General features: G+C 37.9%; 1 protein-coding gene across 2 annotated transcripts in view; it reads right to left on the bottom strand.

The window, feature by feature from the left end:
• Positions 1–5,069: 5,069 nt before the first annotated feature.
• LRP6 (LDL receptor related protein 6) overlaps positions 5,070–23,647 on the bottom strand; it is a 178,402-nt gene continuing 159,824 nt past the window's right edge. Inside the window, exons 18-23 of one of the 2 annotated variants that reach the window (XM_035028204.1) lie at positions 21,088–21,324; positions 20,096–20,206; positions 15,305–15,535; positions 13,936–14,072; positions 13,177–13,274; positions 5,070–10,396 (exon numbers count right to left, since the gene is read on the bottom strand). In XM_035028204.1, coding sequence (XP_034884095.1) covers positions 10,102–10,396; positions 13,177–13,274; positions 13,936–14,072; positions 15,305–15,535; positions 20,096–20,206; positions 21,088–21,324 — 1,109 coding nt within the window. In that variant the 3' untranslated portion in view covers positions 5,070–10,101. The remainder of the gene's footprint in view (positions 10,397–13,176; positions 13,275–13,935; positions 14,073–15,304; positions 15,536–20,095; positions 20,207–21,087; positions 21,325–23,647) is intronic. The other variant, XM_035028206.1, reaches the window with a different exon arrangement.

The following is a 23,647-nucleotide window of genomic DNA, read 5'->3' as shown; positions in this document are numbered from 1 at the left end:
CTTGTGTTCCCTCTCTTGCTGTGTCTCTCTCTGTCAAATAAATAAAATCTTTAAAAAAATAAAAAATAAAATAAAAGATAATTGATTAAAGCAAAAACAATGTATCTTGATAGAACATGCAGGACATGTATGACAATAAAACACAAAAGACTGGAAAGGAGAAATAAAACAGACTGTTGTAAGGTTTTCATATTATATGCAAAGTGGTGTATTATTTCAAGTAGACTACAGCAAATTAAAGATGCATACTGTAAATCATACAGCAATGATTACATCTGAGCATAGCTAGTAAGTTAATAGTAGAAATAAACTGGAATCCTAAAAGATACGCAATTCAAAAGAAGGCCAGAGAAGAGAAAAAAGAAGGAACAGATGGGACAAAAAGAAAATACCAAGATGGCAGACAAAAATCCAATTGTAACAATAATTGCACTAAATAGAAATGGCTAAATAGTGCAATTAAAAGGCAGAAATGATATTGATAAAAGGAAGACCCCGGGGTACCTGGGTGGCTCAGTCATTAAGCGTCTGCCTTCAGCTGAGGTCATGATTCCAGGATCCTGGGATCGAGCCCCACATGGGGCTCCCTGCTCAGTGGGAAGCCTGCTTCTCCCTCCCCCTCTCCCTCCGCCTCTATTATCAGTCAAAGTGGACTTCAAGTCAAGGAATATGGCGGCAAAGAGGGACATTACATAATAATAAAAGGGTGAATTATTAAGAAGACAACAATCCTAAATCATGCAGAGCTCAAAATGAAGCAAAAACTGATAAAACTAAAAGGGGGAAATAGACAAGTCCACAATTACGGTTGATTTCAACACTCTTTTCCCAGGATTTGATAGAACAGAACAGAAAATCAGCAAAGATCTAGACGACTTGAACAACAGTATAAACCAAACTGATCTCATTGAACTTTATTGAACACCATATCTAACAACTGCAGAATACTATTGTTAAATAACAAAAATTGAACCAAGTAAATTTTAAAGATCTAATTGGCTTTACTGAACAATTCATGAATTGGTAGCATCCCATCTAGCAAGTAGAGGATAGCTCCAAAGGGCTACAGAAAAGGAAAGGTTTTTAAAGGGAGGACAAGGAAGTCATAAACAGGAAAAAGGATTATTTTGGGTGATGTCACCTTCCTTTGGGGAACAAAAGGATCTTATTAGGTGGATTGCTTCATCTTCCTTTGGGGATTGGGGAGGGCCCATGTGACGCATTACCTTATTGGTGCTGACCAGAAAATTCCTGACAGGTTAAGACTACATTTCCGGGGGAAGTTGAAACTGCAATTAAGTTAAGCATTACACCCTGGTTTGTTGATGTGGCCTAGCATAAATGACTCCATTCTGGGTCTGTGATTTTCTTTTTAACACTACTCAAGTGCCCTTAAAACATTCACTATGATAGACCATAGTCTGGCCCGTAAAACAAGTCTCAATAAATTCTAGAGTTAAACTCATACAGAGTACTTATGACCATTATGGAACTAAATCTGAAAATAACAAAATGATATCTGGAGAATCCCCAAATATTTAGAAATTATACACACTTTTATGTAATCCACGGTTCAAAGAAGAAATCACAAGTGAAGTTAGAAAATGTTTTAACTGAATGATAATGAAAACATCAAAATTTGTGGGATGCAGCTAAAGCATGCTTAGAGGGAAACAGATAGCTTTAAATGCTTTTATCATAAAAGAAAGGTCTAAAATCAGTGACTTAAGCTTTCATCTTAAGCAACTAGCAAATTTAATCCAAATAAGTAAAATGAAGGAAATAATGAGCAGAAAACAATGAAACAGAAAACGAACATACAATAGAGAAGAATAAGAACAAGAGCTGATTTTTCCAAAAAAAGATCAATAATAGATATACCTTCAGTTTGACCAAGACACAAATTACCAATATCAGAAATGAAAACAGACATTGAAAGGATAAGAGACACACTTTATGCCAATAAACTGAAACTTAGAGGAAATGGACAAACTCCTCAAAGACATAAAAAGACAAAAATTGACATGATAGAAAATATAAATAGCTCCAGATCTAAATTGAGTTCTTACTTAAAAACCTTGCCATGATATACATCTGCACCTAAGAATCACAGGATTGCATAAAACTTGAGGCCCCCTAATCCTTTCCTTCCCAAGGAACCCCCAAGAAAAAAGGACTCTAATTACAGGACAAAACACGGAAGTCTTCAAGGCCATGAAATTGGGTAATGTGGTAGTGGGGGAGCTTTTGGTAGGATGATCAGAAGTCAAAAAGCTCTTAAAATAATCTTTTGTCTGCCATACAGCTAGTGTATGATGGGCCTCACACTAAGTCTTTTCTGAGAGGTATAAATTACTCTGGAATGCAGAACAAGACTAGAGAAGGGACCAAGAGGGAAGGATTCCTCCAATAGACACCTGCACAGAATAGGATACTTCACAGGTGTTTGGCCTCCAGCAGACGCTACCTTGTAATACTATTCATTGCCTAGAATGCCTTAGGTACAAGCAGTTCTCTGGAACAGGTAGTGGAAGTGGCCAATTAAAGAGTCAAGGTTCAGAAAACCCTATTAGAGCCTAATATAAACAAATACTGAGAGATTAAATGAGTTCAGACATGCCTTGGCAGTTAATTAAAATGGAACAGAGATTAGAATCTCAATCTCAATTTAGTGTCCTTTTTCCTCCACCCACTGCCAACTGCCTCTGATCAAAATTTTGCACTGGAGATTTTCATACTCAAACTGGGCATTTCCTGTCAAGCTTGGGTATTAATCAGCTGATTATTGAGGGGAAAAAAAGGGTGGGGGGACACTTAGCATAGTACCTGATGCACAAGTAAATGCTGCACAAAATCTTAGCAAAATTATCCCTTATTTTTGGCCTCTTAATTGGGAAAGATTGGCTTTATTAGGTGATTAATGATTAATTTACAAATGCAAATCTTGGGTAGATAATTTGCAGGGTGGGGGAGGAGAGCAGGGTGGTAGTGGTGGTGGTGTGGAGACTGCATGCCAACAGCAATCTGAACACAGTGTAGAAAAGGAAAAATATTTTTTAAGTTCTTGAGTTGGATCCCTTTAACATAAGAGATCAACAAGAGAAACATACAAATGTATTAGGTTTTATATAATAACACAGGAGCCCTCATAAGGAAATGAAGACCCAAAGAAATGGTTAAATATGGGCTTTTTTGTTTGTTTTTTTTAATTTTATTTGACAGAGAGAACACAAGCAGGGTCAGCATCAGGCAGAGGCAGAGGGAGAAGCAGGATCTCTTCTCAGCAGGGAGCCCGATGCGGGGCTCCATCCCGGGACCCCAGGATCATGACCTGAGCTGAAGGCAGACGCTTAACCGACTGAGCCACCCTGGCACTCTTTAAACCTGTTTTATGCTGGGTTTGATGAAAACTGGAAAGTCATGGAAAGATACGATACAGCAGAGTATGGGTTATGTGTAACAAACTGAGGCAAACTCAGCAAGGCCGGCTTGTTCAGATTCCTCTTCTGTGTCCTTTTGTCTTCTGAGGTAAGGATGCTCCTTTCCTCTGAGTACAGGGAGGGCACTTCTCACATTAGGGGTTGTGACCTGCTTCAGGGAAAGGTCAGAGGGTTCTTCCTGCACATGCCATTTCTCAAATTCCTTCAGCTTAAAATATGCACTATGCTAAGGTGCCATATTTTGGGGTATCATGTCCTGAACCCCAGCAAGAGTCATTCACCCTTTATTTTCAATTTACAGAAATAATGCAAACTGTACATGAAGCAAAGGATTAAAATAAAAAAGACTGTATACTTAGCAGAAAACTCACCTGCAGAGAGAAGGACCCAACAGCTTGCACTGTCCTTCCCATTCTTGAGCCTGCCTTCAAATCGGGCAAACCAAAAGCAAGGTTCTGCCTCTCCTTTCTTTGACTAGATTGGTTTAACAGCACAACTTGTGATCTTTGTTTTCCAGAAGAAAGAATGGGATGGGTCAGCAAAGAAGTCAAGGTAAGCTCACTTACTCAAGAGCATCTGCAAAGAAAAGACCTTTACACTAACATTAGTTCCATCCAACCCCCTGATATTTGAGCTTAATTAATGCCAAATAATAGAACTTTCCTCTCTTCCTGTCAAACCAGCAAACTTTCACTCACGTAGGGATCTAGTGATTTTGAGTTCTCCTTGGTTCTTTCAACCCTCTCTGGAAAGAGTATTGTAAGGGAGGAAAATAATATTCTGTCTACCCTTCTAAGTTCTTAGCTGAGACCCTTGTAATAAAAAACAGATTAACAAGAGAAAAAACAGAATTTATTAACATGTACACTCTATGTATACATGGGAGATACCAAGAAACTCCCCCAAATAGCTTAGAATTCAGGCTTAAACAGCATATTAATAGGAAAAGGGGCGGGATGATGTAGGCCTCTTAGGGAAGAGTGATTTTTAGGAAAAATGAATGGGCCCTTAGTAGAGCAGGTGGGAGGGATGATAGTTGTGGAAGTTCATCTGGCTGTTTTTTCTAGTCTCCTCTTCTGTGATAAGAATCAATTTTCCCTGGTTGATGAAACTCTCAGGGAGGGGGGATTTATGATTTATGACAAGTTGTGTTCCTTTTAGAGGAGCTGTCTTTAGACAGATAAGGGGAGCTCAAAGAAAGCCTCTATTTGTATTTGCTGTTTTAAAGTGCCTGACTCAAAACAGTCAAGATGCCTAAGTGGCATATTTTGAGGTGGTAAATTCTGCTACCCTTCAGTATCATAGCATATTGGGCTCTGCATCAGGAGGAGCAATGTTCACTTTTAAATCTAATCTGGAGAAGGGGGCTGTTCAGCGTTCACAGCAGGGCTCCTTCCAGGAGTTGACTGAAAACCAGAGCAGGAAGCACAAAATGTTTTCCTTATTCTCTGTTCCCAACACAGGTATGGCCAAACATTCAACTATGCAACAGGCCTTCTCAAACCTCTCTTCCAAGGTTGTATTTTATTTGAAATGCAAACAATAAAGGTGGGTTTTGTTGCCTCTGAAACACAAGTCACAGCAAAGCACAATCAGCTGTTTTAATTTCTTGCTAAAAAGAAATGACGCTTTTATTTTCCACTGTTTTATTATAAAAATCAACATTTCATTTGTTACAACTCAGCTTATTGTAATAATCAAAAGGGGATTTATACAAGGTATTTTTATACAGTTTACAATTAAAGCACTTATTTTACAAAAAGGGGGAAGTGAATAGTGGACAAGGGCTGACCAAATGTTGGCCATTAAAATATAAATACATCCTTGCAAAGCACCATCGTACCAAAGTCCATGGACAAGAAACACCAGCTGACTTTAAGACAATAACAAAGATTAAAGCTTAAGAAAAAATTTAAAAACACAAAGGATAAACATCTGAAAGCAGCACCAGATCCTTCACTTGCAAATAAGGCTAGTCCAGCTTAAGCTTCTTGGTATCCTCTTAACTCTTTTCAAATTTTCTAACCCCAGATACTTAATTTCATGTAAAATTAGATTTATTCACTTTCTTTTCCTTTTAATATTCATATTTAGGTATATCTATCTATCTACAGATATAGATAGACAGATCTATATATACATATATATCCCTGCCCTGCTTATATTTGTTTTAAAAAAATGGACAGTTAAGCATAAGCAAAAGCACATTGTCTCTAAATCTTTGGTGTAAACTTTTGGGTAAACCCTAGGTAGCAGTGAAAATCTACAAGTTAGTTTTTGTTAGGTCTATATTCTTGAGTACAAGAAATCACATAGTCTATAGTTGTATCTGTAAAGTCATGAGGATTTTTTCCAGCAATAAACTTAACAATAGCTTAAGGATGCTTTATGAAAAAGAAAAACCGAGCAAAATTTACCTGGACTTAAGGAGGGCGAGAGTAGTCAGTAAGAATCTTAGAGTCAGTAAGAATCTTAGATCTAAGATTCTTACTGACTACCTCCTTCTACTCAGGTGCAGGCTTAGTTTAATGAGATGCAGAATCAAGGCAATGGAAATATCCTGAGTATATGGATTCACAAGCTCATAATTTAAAATTTTTAAACTATAAATGTAAAATGTTATCCCCTAAAACTGAAAATTTCATAAGCCAAATTTTGGGACTATTATAAAATGATACTATCCCAGAAGTCAGAAACCACACATATGCTACCAGTACTTTCTAAAGAAAGTTATTTCTCTTGGCTCATTTTAGGCTTCGGATAAAGAAAGGAATACCAAATAAAATTAGAATTTAAGAATTCTGAGAACATGTTTTCAACAACACTTGATCCTGACTCAGTCCCTGTCTACACTTGGTGTATAGTCTCATTTGTGGGTGCCCAAACATTTGTTGGCCAACTGATACTCACATACTCGTAGCCACACTCCAAACATACTATGTATGTCATTATACAGACTTAAGCTTATTAAAAGCTTGGGGGTATGAAAAGCCCAAGACTTTTGTTTCTCAATTTTGTTAGATATGTAATGGTAACCAATACGCAGCTCTTATGGCATGCAAATCAATGAAGTGGCAAGTTGCCCCTGCAGGAGAAAAAACAATTTTAAACACTACGTTTCTAGGAATCAAATCTAGGCACAGGACGGCACCAGCACAACCATCACAGAGAAGCAGAAGTGGTCTATTAGGAGTGCTGGTGTCCCGTTACATAAACACACACAGATCCATTAACAGGCTAGGGAAGCCACGGCTACTAACTCACCTTGAAGTATTCTTCATTAATAGGCCTTGATGGCAAAACAAAAAGATTTTACCCCAGAACCAATTGCTACCTAACGGAGATGGTGGCTACTTTTATATTTTATCAAAGTTGGAGTTGGCCTTATACAAACTACTGACCCTGAAGGATTTTAAAATGATGAAAAAATACAATCCTCAATCCGTGCTAAAATTTTACTGCTCAAAAGCCCCGCCCCCAAATTATTGGCCTGTTAGATGAAAATGTACTGTAAAGTCTTCATTTCTAAGTATGTATCGTCCCTTTAGAGTAGCTGTGCTCGAGGATCCATATACCTCTTGGTGGTATATCACAAAGTATTTTATATTAAAATTAAAATAACTAAAGGAACTCTAATTTTCTGCTAAACAGATGACATCTCATGAATGCTACTACAGAAGAGCAGTCAAGTGTCAGAGGCATAAGAAAATTCCATGAAAGAAAAATTAATACTGAGAATCCCTTCTATCCCTTAACTCCATTTTTTTCCTTGTGACTTAAGCAGCAAAATCCCTTGGGCCACTGTTCAGAAGACCAGGGCTCTGAAGGAGACAAGTCCTAAATTATAAAAGTTCAGAGTTAAAAAGACCACCTCAATGAAGACTAGTCTACTATATAGTGCACGAAAAATATGCTATGCTAGAGCTCATTTCTCAATTTCAATCACATCAGTAAATAGGCATACTTTAAGACATATGTTCAAAATTAAATACTTTAGTATTTAAGGAATCTAGTAACATTTTATTCCTTTTTTCTTCATGGATAGTGAATATAGCAATACACCAAATTCCAAACCCTTTTCCACTTTTTCCCCTGATTTGTACTGTTTATTTTTTATCCTCAGTTTCTCCAATTAAACCTCTTGTGTTTAATAATCAAGAGAGTTTACTTAAGCTTAACTGTCCATGTAACCTGAGGTCCAATCTTTCCTGAATTTTGATAATTCTCTCATTTAAAGGTACCCTCCCCAAAATATTAAGAATCCATCTCAACTACCCCAGAAAGAGGATTCTGAGATTAAGCGGATCTGCCTTCAAATAATTTCAAACAAATTGGCACACAAATCAGTATTTTGCAAGAAGAGGCCATTGCCATCGCAGTACAAGCACTTGGACTGAGATATAACAAGGCAATATTCTTCTTAATTCGTTATAGTGCAAGTTTCCACATGGGAAGCCCACCGGATAAAGATGCACATTAAAAAATGTAAACATATAGAATTCTCAAATTCTGATTGATACCCAGTTATTGCTAACCTTTCCATCTTCATTTAAGCATCAAAGGCCCCCGTGTCACAGAATGCAACTCCAGTGTCCATTCTGTTAGACTGTGGGCACTTTGTCCACCGACAGGAAGAGTTAATGCTTGTTTGACTGAAATGCAAGACACTGATGGATCACCATTTATTTATATGCAAAATCAAGTGCACCTGATTCGTATAAGGTGTCCCTAACAATCTAAGCATTATTCTGAAACCACGTTTTTTTCTCTTTAAAAAATTTCCTTAGGTATTTTTAATTACTTAAAAAGTTCCTTCATCCCTGCCAAAATTCTGAATCTTTTCTTCCATTGTTTTCTCTTGGGCCCTGAAATCCAGAGAGGAGGCCTCAACAAGACAGAATTAAAAAAAAAAAAAATCACTCAGTAACTGACCGACATCTAATAAAGTAAAAATACATTAGTTTAAAAACACACTCCGTTTTAGCAGAGAAGTGCTGGAAACATGTAAAAAGCAGGAAACTGACTTGTGGCAAGGTGGCAGAGCAGTGCTAGAATCATCCCACATGTCAGTCCTAAGAGCTGAGGATGCAGCAGCCCGACGACCACGCAGGTCAGGCAGATCATGGAAGAGCCTTCCATTATTCCCCTCCACCCAAGTTCTGACAGCTGAGAAGTGACTAGTTGGCCTTCTCATTTAACCCATATTGGTAAATTTGTTTAATCATCTTAATCCGTAACAGGATAAGAGAGAACACACACAAATATATGAGGTGAGTATAAGAATAATTTGTGGATAATTTGAAAACAATCTAACATTCACATTGGGTAACAGGAAGATATTAAACTCATGTCACACATTAAAAGAGGTATGTATGTAGACATCATTCTGAGAAAAATTGGCCTAAAGAACATGAAAATGTCACAAACAGTTAATAAAGGGAAAACCTAATGATAACAAAAAAATTCTCTCTTTAAATAGATTGTCTCTAACCGGAACATATTTAAATGTTTTACTAGGAAAAAAATATATATATATATAAACGATTTCATATTGTGATATTATATGCTGAAAGTACTGCAAGGATATATGATTAATTTACAACAAAAACATAATGGTTAAATTTGTAATTCTTAAACATTGCCTATATGTGTTGTAAAAAGAGATTTTAATGAGCATTAAAACAATCTTGGAAGAGGAGCAATAATATGTCTACCCTTTGATCATTATGCAAAAACAGCAGTCAAATTCAAGAGCTAAGCCTACAGAGGAATGGAGCTAGTAGAAATATTAAAATGAAACCTTAATTTAGAAAATTCCATTTAATCAATCCTCAGATAAAAAGCTGTGAATAAGTCGTGATATCTTGGCAAAATGGCCTACAAAGCTGCTGGCGGGGAGGAAGCAAGGTAAAAACACCTAGAGAAAAAATTAATTCTTTTGACAGAGGCTGTGGGTTCTAAGGTAGGGACAGAAGACTTGCACACACAAAGAGCCCCACACCATCTTACTGGACAGCTGATCTCCTACAAGAGCAACACCCAGAAGGGATTTTTATAAATACCTATTTTCCTCACTAAAATAATTGGATTCCTAGAGAAAACAAAGCCCTTTGTCCAAAGTTAGTTTTAATTCCTTTTTTTTTCCTTTTGTGATTTCTTAAACTTGTTGGCCCTCAAATGTTAGTTAACATGAAGGCTATTTGGCTACTTCCAAGTATCTATGGTTTGCTACTCTGAGATGGACTTAAATTTTTCTTCTTCTTCTTCTTCTTCTCTCTCTCTTTTTTTTTTTGGTATCAATAAAGCCCAGACATTCCTGGTCAATGATGCCTTTATTATTCCTGTTTCCTTTGTACTCAGTCACTTCACTGGGTTTAAGGCATGCTTTGTGTATTTAGTTTGCAAAAATAAAACTTTTAGTACAAATTTATTTTTTACAAATTTTTATGGCACAAGCAGCAAATCTGCTGTTTTAAGAAAATATATAAATATCCTTTTCTTCTGTACAAATATCTCCAGTATTCCCTACCCCATTTATAATTTTTAACTGTACATGGTCTGCCTCATCTTTCTCTAATAGCTCCCTCCCCCCCTCCAGATCTCAACCAAATTTGTATTTACATTTTTGCATTGGAGGCAGTCAGAGGAGGAGGGCCCCTCCTCAGGAGGAGTCTGTACAGGGAGAGGGCGGCGGTGGGTAGAGGTGATGAGAGTAGCTCCTCTCTGTGTATGGAGAAGGTGGGCAGCTTTCATAGTTCTCTTCTGCTGACAGGTATTGGCTTCGGGGTGTGGGAGGTGGGGGCACAGGCTCTGAGTCATAGTTCAAGTCACTAGTGTAGCCCTTGGCTGTTGCCACTGAGGTCATTCTCCGGCTGGGAGCATAGTCACTGTCACAAACATCTGTGCTGCAGGGCGTGGTAGGGGGTGCAAAGTGCCGGTAACTGTATGGCCTGTAGCTGGTAAGGGGGAAAATCGAGAGAAGCAGGCACTTAGTTTTACAGAAAAGCTGTTTTCCCTATCAGAATACAGAAGTATTAGATGTAAACTTCACTTTGAGTAGAATACGCTACTACAAATTTAAATTTGTACAGACCAGGAGGCAATTTGCAACAGCCAATTAAAGGAGGAAGATAGCATGTATTTCATATTTGCAAATAAAATGTGACTAGAGGCATTTCAAAATGGATAGGATGGGAATGCAGAGGTAAACTCAACCTAGCCTCTGGATGTGCTCTTATACCTTCTTCAAGTTAAACCGCATCACTGAATAACAAAAAACTATTCAAAGTAGTACTTAATGATCATCTCTGGAAAATCTGTTACACATTTTGCATTTAGTCTATATAGTGGACGGACGTCACCAATTTCTGCCGTTCCATAGTCTGTGAGAATGGGTGGGTCTTCACATATTTGATCCTACTCAACCATGTTAGTATTCCTTTAACATTCTTTAACTGCTCTATAATTTACCTAATGAATAATTTAATGATGTCTGAAGACTTCATTCTCTCTTTAAAACAAATATTGTGCAAGCCATGCTGAATTCTGGTAGACAGCCTAAGGGGCATATCTATCCCATTACTGTTACTATCAGCAAAGACAAAGTGCTATGGTTTGGGGGAAAGAGTTCTGATCCCTTGTGTACAGACAAGCATACTGTCCTAACAACAAAATGATCAATTCTAAATACCCATGTAGGACCAGTGTATTTTCTAATATGTACTTAGAGACCTAATTTATTTCTTATACTTGTTGTTCCACCTTTTCAAATAATCTACAGCTACAATCAAGGTTGCAGCATGGTTAACTAATAAAAAAGGAACTGAGAAGACATGAACACACTAGTGAAAAGAAGAGCTAAAAGTGCTAGCTTTCCTATCGTTTCTATTTCTATCTGTGACCTCATATACCACTTATATTCCAAATATCATAGAGCTGATCTTATTTCATATTTATCCCAATCAAGGTTTCTTCATATGCTTGGTCACCAAAGTGACTACAAGTGAGGCACAGGAGCATGTGTAAACCTGAAGGAATAATCCATAAGATGCCCAGTGCTACAGACTGCCACAAGATACTATCCCAAGATATAAACCATTTGATATCACCCAGGGTTTGCCTCAAAAGAAATGGCTGCCAAAAGAACAAAAGGTACATGACCTGCTGAGCAGGTTCTCAAGCGTTTTTACTACCAATACTGACATGATGTCATAGTACTTTTTAGGTTTTATCTTTCTGTCCAATCAGGCATTGAGTCTTGGTGAAATTTCTTGGCTCAACATTTAAAAGGCCCAACACTTCCATTTTCATGGGGGGAAAAAAAAAACAGCTAAGAAGAAAGGAAATAAAATTAACAAAATTCTTGTATGTTCTCGTCTGGACAAAAATCTCAACAAATGATGAGAAGTGTGACTCAGAAGAAAGAAACTGGGCTTAATTTGAGACCTGGGAAATGGTCAAATAAGAAATGTTTTTGATGCAATTATGTTCATTTTAATCAATGTTTTATTCAATTTAAATAAATTAATTTTTCATTTTTTTTTTTTTTAAGTAGGCTCCACGCCCAACGTAGTGCTTGAACCTTGAGATCCTGAGATCAAGAGCTGGATGCTCTAAGAACTGAGCCAGCCAGGTGCTCCAAAGAAATTGATTTTTTAAAAATAAAATTTTAAGTCTTTCATTTTGTTTTTTCAGTTTATGGGTTTCTGTAACTGAACAATCAAACTAGTGGCAAGGAAAGCAACATTTACAATAAAACATAAAAACATCAGTTCAGAATCAAGCCTATCTCAAATAGTCTTATCTATAAATTGAAATGCGAGTTCTGAATAAGATACTATAAACAGTTTCCACTTGGTTTTTATATATCTGTAAGGTTATATCAGAATAATTTGACTAGAAGTCTAGGAAACACCTTAACTAGAAGATAACAGGCACTTGAGGGATGCCAATAAACACAACACTCAGCATTTAGAGACTATCAAGCTGTTGACTTTCTGCTGGCCTTTGAAAGAAGATGAAAAGAATGCTCACTTCGGCAGCACATATACTGAAAGAGGATGAAAAGACTAAGAATATAATATACTAGTACTTCACCTGCTCAATATGCTCTACAGACACAAATCAGCAGAAAGGCATGATTTCCCCCTTTCTGTCTTACAAATATATTTCATTTATTTTAGTGAGTCATGATTTATTCCAAGCAATCTTATGAGAATTTTTTCATTCCAGATTGTAATAAAGTGTGTGAAGCAAGGGCTGAACTTCAGCTTCTCTCGACTTCTCTCGAATTCTATGCTCTTAGTCCCCCTGCTATTTACAGCTCTCACAACTCTCTGAAGTTAGGTTTGACTGACAGTCTAAGAAGGGGTTATTGGACAGTCTTACGTCAATAGACTATCTTACGCCAATTAGACGATCAATCAAACCTAACTTGAGCAGTAACCTATTTTGAGATCAGTTATTTTGGTGGGTAACTTTTCCTTAGAATACTGTTAACAGTATTAGGGGCTCTACTTTATTACTCTAAAAGCTAGCATTTGTGACTCTCTTTAAAAAAAATGTATAATGCCCGAAAGAAAAGGATGCGTGGAAGGGGCAACATTAGCATTACCAAGACAAGATGCCTATTCTCTCTCAGTGACCATCATCTACTTATGCAGGGCTACATCACACCCACAACCAGAGTACTTCTTTCTTCTATACTTTGATTATACTAGAGGAAGATATGTATTACCTGTAGGACCTATGAGTGGAAGGACTATTCGAAGAATAACCAAATTCCATAGTGTAATGTGATCGCTCTGTGGCTGGGGATGGCGGAGGGTTCAAAATCTAAAGGGAAAAATAATTAAATTATTAAAATAACAATAGTCTATGCCACACAAAGACCATTAGACTTTCCTACATGCTCTTGCTTCATCTGTTTGTATTCCTTTCCATTACAAGGTTAGCACAATCTTTCTTTCCCAAAGAACTGACCTCAAATAGTACTTTAGGAGTGGGGCTCTCCAATCCCTAAAACACAATTTCATCACGGCTAAACAGTGCAATGTGATAAGAAGGAAATCTGTACGTCACTGGTTTAAGTTCAGCACAGCTGGGTTCTGATTTTTTTTAATTATAAATATTTAGAGAAACATTACTGACTGAGGAGAAATACCAGGTGTGCTTCCTTTTTTGGGGAGGTCACAGAATGTAGATCCTAAGCCTCTCAAGAGATACTATTCAGTAGTTCTACTTTTACCCAAACTATGAAATTACTGCCTAGTGCTTTCAAATATGCTGGTTACTACACAGTAAACTTAAAGGTTTAGATTTAAGAGTGCTTATGTGGTGGTGGTAAATCCCACCTGTGAGCCCTATTTGCCTAAATTGTATACTAAAAAATTCTTTACATTACCATCATTGAGTACCCCCATTTCAATAGGTTAAAAATCTAGGATTCTATTTATCTTAGCATTCAAAGTCAAACAAAGGAAAACAGACTGCTTACTGCAGGGAAGTAAGTGCCTTTGGTGCTTGAAGAACTACTTGATGATGCTCCTGTGACATGAGCTCGGTCATAAGGGGGTCCACTGCTTCCCCCCATGATACTTAGGGAGCTGATCATTGATTTACCTCGAGACATTCCTAAAATGAAGGATAAATACTGAAGATGAATAAGATCTATAAAAATTATTTCCACGCATAAAATGTTTTTATTCAACACTAGGATTACAAATAACAATAGTCAAATGGTTTAATTTTAAAACAATTTATGCCCTCTTCTCCTAATAATAATCGAAAGTACTTAATGGAGAAGGGAAATGAATGTTCTCTAGACATGAACACTGCTGAGAGCTGGCCTAGAACAAGGCTAAGTAAATAGTTCCTATCCCTTCTCTCCAAGGATAGAAGCAGAACTCTTCAAAATAAGAAGTTTTCAACCTTAGAGGATTTGCAGAAGAAAAGGACTATGGGGAGTGGAGGTTGTAAAGCAGGATAGATTAAAGAACAGATTTACTCAAGGGGAAACTAAATCCACTTTTAAGGGCATTAATACAAAGTACGGATTACTTCTTCATCTTCTAGATGCAAATGTTGTTGGAATCACAACCACCAATGTGGAAGAAGAAATTCTATTATTTTCCAAGTGACTTCCCATATTCCACTAACTGAAAATAGGTATAGCAACAAGGAATCATTATCATTAATAGTTTCAAAATCGTATCTGTTTTCTTAGATTTACACCCAGAGTAAGTTCTTATTTTCTGAGAGCTTTTGCCTCCCTCTCCATATTCATTTAAAAAAAGGCTTCTTTTCACTATGGGCACCAGAAGGCACTGAAAAGAAAGCCGTACTTCCCTAGGGCAATATGGTCTACCCAAACACGTGGAATTTCTGGCTACTTAGTTATTGTTTAGGCATAGCCTAAGATAATATATCCCTCCCTGTTATCACCCAGCTATTTCCAATCTTTGCTGAAAAGGAATCTTAATCTATTTTTTTCCCACCTTTAACTGCTGGGCTCCATAGTACTGAGGTCCCCCGGTAGTGCACCTAAAGGACCTGTGGTTTATGACTCCTCAACAAATGTCTAGCTATTTACTTTCAGGAGAGCACATCCAGAAATGCAGTACATGTAGTACGTGCAATAAATGCAGTCGGTATGTATAAATATGGGTATTATGTATTTGCTTTATAACCTTTCATAAAAAGAGACAGTGCTAAAAGTAAAAGAGAACATTTGTTCTTAGAAGTTTTTAAACCCAAAGTAGTCTAGTTTGGAATAGACTCTAGGCAATATCCTATTTCCATAATGGAAAGTTGGCAATTCTGCCAGTATCCCAGACTTGATTCTCAATGGATCAGTCTTAACTCACCTGGAAGAGATCCTGACAAAGAACTCGGATGTGGCACATAACCAAGGGGCACAGAAGCTGGTCCATGAACTACATAGTCATTAGTCATGGTTTCCCCATCTCCCTTCATACGTGGACACAACATTCTCTGGCAGATAAAGTATATGGTTCCAGACACAAAAATGGTGACAATTACTCCAATAACTGAACCAACCGTGTTGGTGGCCTGTGGAGCTGGTTCCTCAGTTGGATCTAAAATGAGAATGCAGTAGAGTTATATAAAGGAGAAACAACTGTAGACTCAAAATAGTTATTAAAAAGAGGGCTTCTGAGTAGAATGTGAGCTAGTGAAGACAACTCACAACCATTTTTTTATTTCTATGAATACTTATACACCATACCCCATTAGGTATATAGGTAAATATCATTAGAAATCAAAATGAACTATCTTTAAGTGAAGACAGAAATAAAATACATTGAAAAGTGTATCTATAAATTCATAAAAACAAAGATGTAAGTGAATCATAGATTTAAACATCATTAAGCTCTAAATACACAGATAAAATTTATCCTACTTCATTTTGTATATCATAAAATAACATGGTTATTTTGAATTTCAGAGAAAATTTTAGGGCCAAAAGGGATGGACCTAGGAAAGTCATCAAATGTTTTACCTGGCATAATGAAGAAGCCAAAAGCAGCTCTGAGCTTGATTTTAGGTTTGAAAAGTGACATATAGGCCTGGTGAAGGGAGATCAGAAGCTAAAGAGAGCACTAGCTCTCAGGCCCAATATGCTGGTGCCTTCAGAGTGAATCTATTGCCTGAGGGCAAGAAACGTAAGGTCTCTGATACTTGAGTACTTACAAAGGCCAGAGCCTGAGAGCACTAGAGGAAGACCCTGTGCATGGCACTCACCTTTACCAGATCTGTGAGCTATGAGGCTCTAAAAGCAGGAGGCATCAATATTACAGGTGAAGGTAAATAGTAAAAGGGCTTGTCAAGTTTAGAGCGTTACTCTTCTGTTTGGAAGGAAAATCCTTCCATTCTGAATAGTCAGACTATATCTCACACTGCAGATCTTTTATGTGTGTGTGTGTGTGTGTGTGTGTGTGAAATTATTTTTGAGAGAGCAAGAGTGTGAGCGGGGAAGAGGGGCAGAGAGGGAGGGAGAGGGAGAAAATCTAAAGCAGACTCCCCACTGAGCACATCCCTACAACAGGCTCAATCTCATGACCCTGAGATCATGACCTGAGCGGAAATCAAGAGTCAGATGCTTAATCAGCTGAGCCATTCAGGGGCCTTACAACTACAGATCTTTTAAAAACCTCTCTTCTGCTTCATCTTACCTTAAATCTCCCACCCACACAGCTAAACTTGACTTCCGACAGATTAAATAAATGAGAGAAAATGCTATCACTAAGTTACAGAATATGCAGAGGCTGCCAGTTACATATGTTGTCTGTGGACTCGGGGGTACAGATTCTCCCTAGTCCTTGTGAGCAGTCATCTATCTTTCTTATTCCTTTCCAGTGCCTTGGCATTGCTTTCTAATGCCAAGCTTCAAGAAAGAATAGTTTATACTCACTATCTCCAATTCTTAGTCTTCACATCTTAACTCACTGAAATCAGGTTTGTATCCTCACGGCCACAGTAAAACTTGTCTGACAAAGGTCAAAGTTCTCCTATTTGCCATATTCATTAAACTCTTCATCTTACTGACCTCTCCAAACATTCAATACCGATGGCTCTTGTTTTCTTCTCAAAAATGCCTAATCAATATCCTTCCAAAATATCACTCTCTTAGTTTTACTAGCTCTGATTATTCTGTTTCCATTTGTTTCCTTCTCTTCCGTCTCTTAAGTGCAGAGTTCTTGCCATAGTTCTATGTCCCACTATTTTCCTCTACTTAACTCTCTCTGAGAGACTTCATCCACAATGCCTCAGCTTTAATTATCTTTAATAAACTGAAGAGGCCAAATCTCTCTCTTGAGCTAAAGACCCACACAATGGACAACAACTTCCTGAACAGCTTCATTGGGATATCCCATTGACAACCTGAATGCAACCTATCTACCCTGCACACTCATCTTCACCAATATCCAACAGGTTTTGTGGCTCCCAGGAATAAAGCAGATCATAAATAAATGATGGCACCTGTGGCAAATCAAAGGCATTTAAATTAAATTTTAAAAAAGTAATAAAAAACCTGTATCAGACAAATATTACATCCGGACCCCAAGATACGGAATGATCCTTCAGTTTTCAGTCTCTGCTATATATTCTAGTTAATGACTCCAGTCACTCAGTGAGGTACTTGTGAGTCAACCTAAACTTATCAACTACATCTAAATGGTTGCAAAACCTTTTTTACTCTATTTCTGAAATCTATCCCCTCCTTTCCACTACCAGTGCTCCTCTTGATTTAGATAATTATCTTCTGCCTGAACTATGATAGCCTCTTAAGTATTTTTAAATTAGAGGCTGCAAGTCATTAGATGGTGAAAACAATTTAGTGGGTTGCAATCAGCATTTTAAAACAGAAAATTTCAGAATACATTCTATATCATATGGGTAAGTACTGTTGTATGACACTTTTGTTTCTTCATGTGTACACCCACATCACTGTATTCCTCTTGATGTGATCAAAATGTGTGAAAGCAATCAATCTAACATTTCCCTGCCCATTATCTTATACTTCCAATCCATCTATTTTTACAGCTTTCACAATTACATAGCCATGCCAGTCCTTTCCTTAGCTTTTCAATGGCTCTCCGTTATTCTGGATGCTATGTCTAGGCTCTTTCAAAGAAAAGCAAAGTCTTCTCTGATCTTACCTTTACATATGTTCTCTTGCTGATACCCCTCCTCAAGACATAGCTTGTATTCTGGCAGTCCCAGTTACATGTAGTTTCCCAAAGGTGCCTGTTCCACTCTCTTTTTGAATAGCATACTCTCTGCTTGGAATACAATCTCTCCATTTTTTTTTTTTTTTAATTTATTTATTTGAGAATGAGGGAGAGCACATGAGAGGGGGGAGGGTCAGAGGGAGAAGCAGACTCCCTGCCGAGCAGGGAGCCCGATGTGGGACTCGATCCCGAGACTCCAGGATCATGACCTGAGCCGAAGGCAGTCGCTTAACCAACTGAGCCACCCAGGCGCCCCACAATCTCTCCATTTATCTATACAATTAACACTCTTCACTGATCAAGGCCCAATTTTAAGTATCATTTTTCTAAGATGTCTTCCTTGATGAACCCCATGTTCACTCCTGAAGATCGGACCACTCTCTTTTTTGATGCTATTTGTAAAGATCTCTATTATAGCACATTTAATACCACTTATCACACTCCTTTATCAACAGTGTCTACTATGAGCCAGGCTATAGAGCTTATATACATTGAATTGTTTAATTTTCTCACAACCACCAGGCTTAAATATTATCTTCATTTTAAAGATAAAGCAACTCAAGTTTAACAACAAATAATTTGCTGGTAAGAGGTGGAGCTAGAATTCAAATCCATCTCTATTTGGCTTTAAAATCTTTATTCTTACTACTAGCTCAACCAGAGAGGACTTTGAGAAACTTGGTACAGGAACCATGTACCCTCAACACATGGCAGGTATTCAGTAAAAGTCTGCTGAATAAATGAGTAAGTTCTAAAAGTCTTAGTAAGGATCCCATTTGAATTTTGTAAAAATACCAGCTTAAAGTCTTCATTATGTGTAAAGAATTTTTAAATGAATTCTACCTAAATTTCACTAAATCAGTTTGACAGGGTAGACCTGACTTTTTTTTTTTTTTTAAAGATTTTATTTATTTATTTGACAGAGAGAGAGACACAGCGAGAGAGGGAACACAAGCAGGGAGAGTGGGAGAGGGAGAAGCAGGCTTCCCGTGGTGCAGGGAGCCCGATGCAGGGCTCGATCCCAGGACCCTGGGATCATGACCTGAGCCGAAGGCATACGCTCAACGACTGAGCCACCCAGGCGCCCCTAGACCTGACTTATTCTGAATTCCATTCAGAATTAAGTTTATCAGTTTGGGATATAGTTTAAGTCAGGGCATTTGTCAATAGTTATGAACCTTGAAGAAACTATGAGTTATGTACCCTAGAGTCTTTAGGCATAGGGGTATATGTTGGCATAAGAATCCTCAGGTGCATTTTAAGGAAGCTCTTAAAGTCACTGAGAAACTGGTGGAAACATGTCAAGAAAAAAGTGAGAGATGATAAACATGGGATAATGTTCAGAATCTCAAGTTTATACCACTGACTGATTTCTACATATCTAAATGGTTTGAGACTTTACTAACTTTAGTTGTGGCAAAATAATATTTATTCTTTTCTGATGCTTTCCTTAATGTTTCTGTGGAGATTTTTGTGCAAAGAAAACTGCTGTCTTTAAGGAATTATTAAAAGCAAAACATAAAAAATCCTGGTACAAATAACTAGCTTAATATTAATGCTTGTTTCTTTTCTTCTTCTTCTTCTTTTTTTTTGTAAAGATTTTTATTTATTTATTCTAGGGAGAAAGAGAGAGTGCAAGTAGGGGGTAGAGGGAGAGACTCTCAAGCAGACTCCCAGCTGAGCAGGAAGCCCGATGTAAGGCTTGATCTCATGACCCTGAGGATCATGACCTGAGCTGAAATCAAGAGTTGGATGCTTAACTGACTGAGCCAACCAGGCGCCCCTAATGCTTGCTTCTTAATAAAGAAATACTAATTATAAGTGAAATTCACCCATGAAGAAAAGGAAAAACTATTTTAAAAATTGTCCTGTAAGAGTAATATATAAAGTTTTAGTCCTACTTACAACAATCCAGTTCATCTGACTTGTCACTGCAATCCACATTATGATCACATTTCTTATGTTTTCCAATGCACTGACCGTTGGAACAGCGGAACTGATCAATTAAACAAAGCACTGGGGAAAAAATGTAAATAGTTTTCTTATTTTTACTAGCATGTAAAGTCAAACTCTGGCAAGAGTCAAAAAGTACTTTCTGGATGTAAATGAAAAACAAATTAGACTTTAAAATATAACTTAAAAATTATTCTCTGGGGATTTCCATTGGTAGAGAGAAAAGAGTAGAAAAAGAAATCCAGCAGGAAATTTCCTATTTTGTTCTTTACATTAAATTTCATCTTTCACTAATAATTCTGTTAAGAATTAAAGAATTCTATCTACATGCATTTCTTTCTTTGATTGATTGATTGACTGATTGATTTATCTATCTATCTATCTGAGAGAGAGGAGAAAGTGTGCACAAGCAGTGGGTAGGTGCAGAAGGAGAAGCAGACTCCCCGCTGAGCAGGGAGCCCAAACCAGGGCTCAATCCCAGGACCCTGGGATCATGACCTGAGCTGAAGGCAGAGCTTAACTGCCTGAGCCACCCAGGTGCCCTCTACGTGCTTTTCTAGACACTAAAAAATTCTAGAGAATTTGTTTTTACCATGTTAAAGGTTAGTGGTGCAAAGAGGAAGATATGAAATTATTTTACATTGTAATGAATAAACCTAAATCAGAGTTCAATGGAAACAAGGACTATTTTTACATACTGAAGGTCTAACTTATAGGCCTCATCCTCAATCTGCAAAGCTTATTAAAGTGTATAAACCTTATGCATGATAAGTGGATTAAAACAACAATATGGAACATGCTACTAGGTTTAAACATAATAAAGTTAAATGTACTTGAAAAAACCCCAAATCTACCATTGAGCCAAAGCAATACCCTGAATTTCAAACAACTGAATATTAATGGAAAAAAAGACTACACAACCAGGCCCCAGGAATTTCAGATACCTTCACAGTTCTTCTCATCTGATTTATCCTGGCAGTTTGCATCTCCATTGCATCGGAGGGCACCATCAATACACTGCCCACTGGCACACTGGAACTGGGACTCTGAGCATACGGGACAATTGAGCTCGTCACTGTGGTCTTCACATTCAGTAAACCCATCACAGCGCCAAGCCACAGGAATACAGTCAATTTCTCCCGTGAAGCAAGTGAACTGCTGAGGAGAACATGTTGGGGGTTCTTCAAATGAACAAGGGGGAGAAGAGTGACAAAAACACAAGAGTCACACAAATGTACAAACACACTTGAGTGAAGCTCACTTAACATATGCAAAACACTTTTTAATAGATAAAATCTGTAAACTACCCCATCTAACCAGAAAATAAATACAATTTTTACACTACTACATTTAGATTTACTAACTTGCAAAACTATAAGACAGAAAAAAGTTTTCTCATATAATTCAAGTAGGATTATTTGCCATCCATTATAATCTCACACATAACTGAGGAATAATCACCATAATCATCCACCTACAAATATTTTAAAGTTAGCTTACAATTCATAAATTTTCTAGTGATGAGGTTCTCAAAGAGCAGCCCAGGAACCCTTGGGTAAGAGGATCTACAAAGTCAAAACTATTTTATAATAATACCGAGATGCCACTTGCCTTTCTACCACACTTGCCCTGACTCAACAAAAGGAATGGCTGGTAAAAGTCTTGGCACATTAGCAAACTCAAGTGGTTATCAAACTGTTATTAGTAGTCACTGCATTCTGTACAGCCACACACTCAGAGTTTAAAAAAAAAAAAAAGCCAGTTTTATTTTAAAATGTTCTTGATGAACCAGTAAAAATATTAACTATATTAAAATCAACTCTTGGAATACATGCTGTCTCTTCAATAGCATTTGATAAAATGGGAAGTATGCATAAAGCTCAGGTTGTATACCTCAGTATGATGGTTTCTCACAGGAAAGCACTTTGAGTTCTAAGCTCAACCCAAAATGGAACACTATTTTTATTTTAAAATTGAAAGAACTGACAAATAAACTATAGTTATTTACACTTCGGTATCTGGCAAGAAGTTTAAAAAAATATGAATTAGCGAGGAGATAGTCCAAGATGGTGGAGGAGTAGGAGACCTCAGTTTCGTCTAGTCCCAAGAATTCAGCTAGATAGCTATCAAATCATTCTGAACACCTATGAACTCAACCAGAGATCTAAGCTGCAACTCTACAAATAGAAAAGTGACCACTTTCTGCAAGGTAGGAGGTGCAGAGAAGTGAATCTGAGGCCATATATCAGAAGATAAACTGAGCGGGGAGGGAGCCTCCATAAGCCGGCACCCGAGAGTGATAAGAGCAGCAGAGCACAAGATCAGAACTTTTAGAAGTCTGCTCCGGTCAGGGATGTCCCTGCCTGAAAAGTGTTCAGGTGGAAAAGTGGGGCGGAATCCTAGGTGGGACAGTGTGGTCTCAGGATCTCCGGGGTCACAGGAAGACCAGGGGTGCCTGACTGTGGCAGAGTTCCCAGGCACTGGAGCAGGGAATCTGGCTGCAATCAGCGAGCCCAGGAATGGGCTCTCAGCTTGGGGTTATCATATACCACCAACCCAGGGGTGACTGCTCCGTTGGAGGGGCCACCAACCACCGTGGGGTGACTGCTCTCCGAGCAGGGGCCCAGTGAGCAGCAGAACCACAGCAAGACCCCACTCTTTCCCCCAGGAGTGGCACAAGTGCACACCACACAAGTCTGCAGGGTTTGGAGCCTTGAAACGGGGTTATGGGCCTGAGACAGAAATACCTGGTCACAAGTTGGGTGAGCACGGAGTGCGGTTGGAGACCAGGGAGATGGAAGTGATTGATTGCTTTTCCCTGAGAGCACACTGAGAAGTGGGGCCCCCACTCTCCGCTCCGGGGCTGGGGATTGGGAGGCTGCCATTTTCACTGTCATCCTCTAAAGAGCACAGAAAGCCTTCAGGGAACAAAAGCCACATAGAGCAATCTGGAGCCGCTTACTTAGCCTGGCCCTCTGGCAAGGGTGGTGCAGTTCCAGCTGGGACAAAGACACCCAAGAATCAACGCAATAGGCCTTTCCCCCAGAAGATCAGCAAAAACATCCCACTAAGACCAAGTTTACCAATCATCATATACAACTGTAAAACGACAGCACTAGGGGAAAACAGTATATAGAATTCATGTTTTTCCCCCCATGATTCCTTAGTCTTTCAATTTTTTTTGTCTCTTTCCTTTTTCAACCAATTTCTTATTTTATCAACTTTTGGAATTTTCATGTTTACAGTTACATTCTATCTTTTTGTTGTATTTAATTTTTGTATATAAGTTTTTCTTTCTTTATAATTTTGGAAAGCAGTTTCTTCTAACAGACCATAATACACCCAGAATCTAGTGTATGGATCTGTTCTCTTCACCTGTCTGATACTCTTTTTTTTTTTTAACTTTTCTTTTTTTTGTTAAAGTCTTTTCAAAATTTTTATCTCTACAATTACATTCTATCCTTTTAATGTATTTAATTTTATTTTTGTGTGTGTGTATATATA

This window comes from Mirounga leonina, unplaced genomic scaffold, assembly GCF_011800145.1.
Source record: "Mirounga leonina isolate KUSES-001 unplaced genomic scaffold, KU_Mleo_1.0 Mir_201, whole genome shotgun sequence".
Classification (NCBI taxonomy): Eukaryota; Metazoa; Chordata; class Mammalia; order Carnivora; family Phocidae; genus Mirounga; species Mirounga leonina.
Note: the sequence above shows the minus strand (reverse complement) of the source record. Positions and strands in the feature narration are given on the sequence as shown.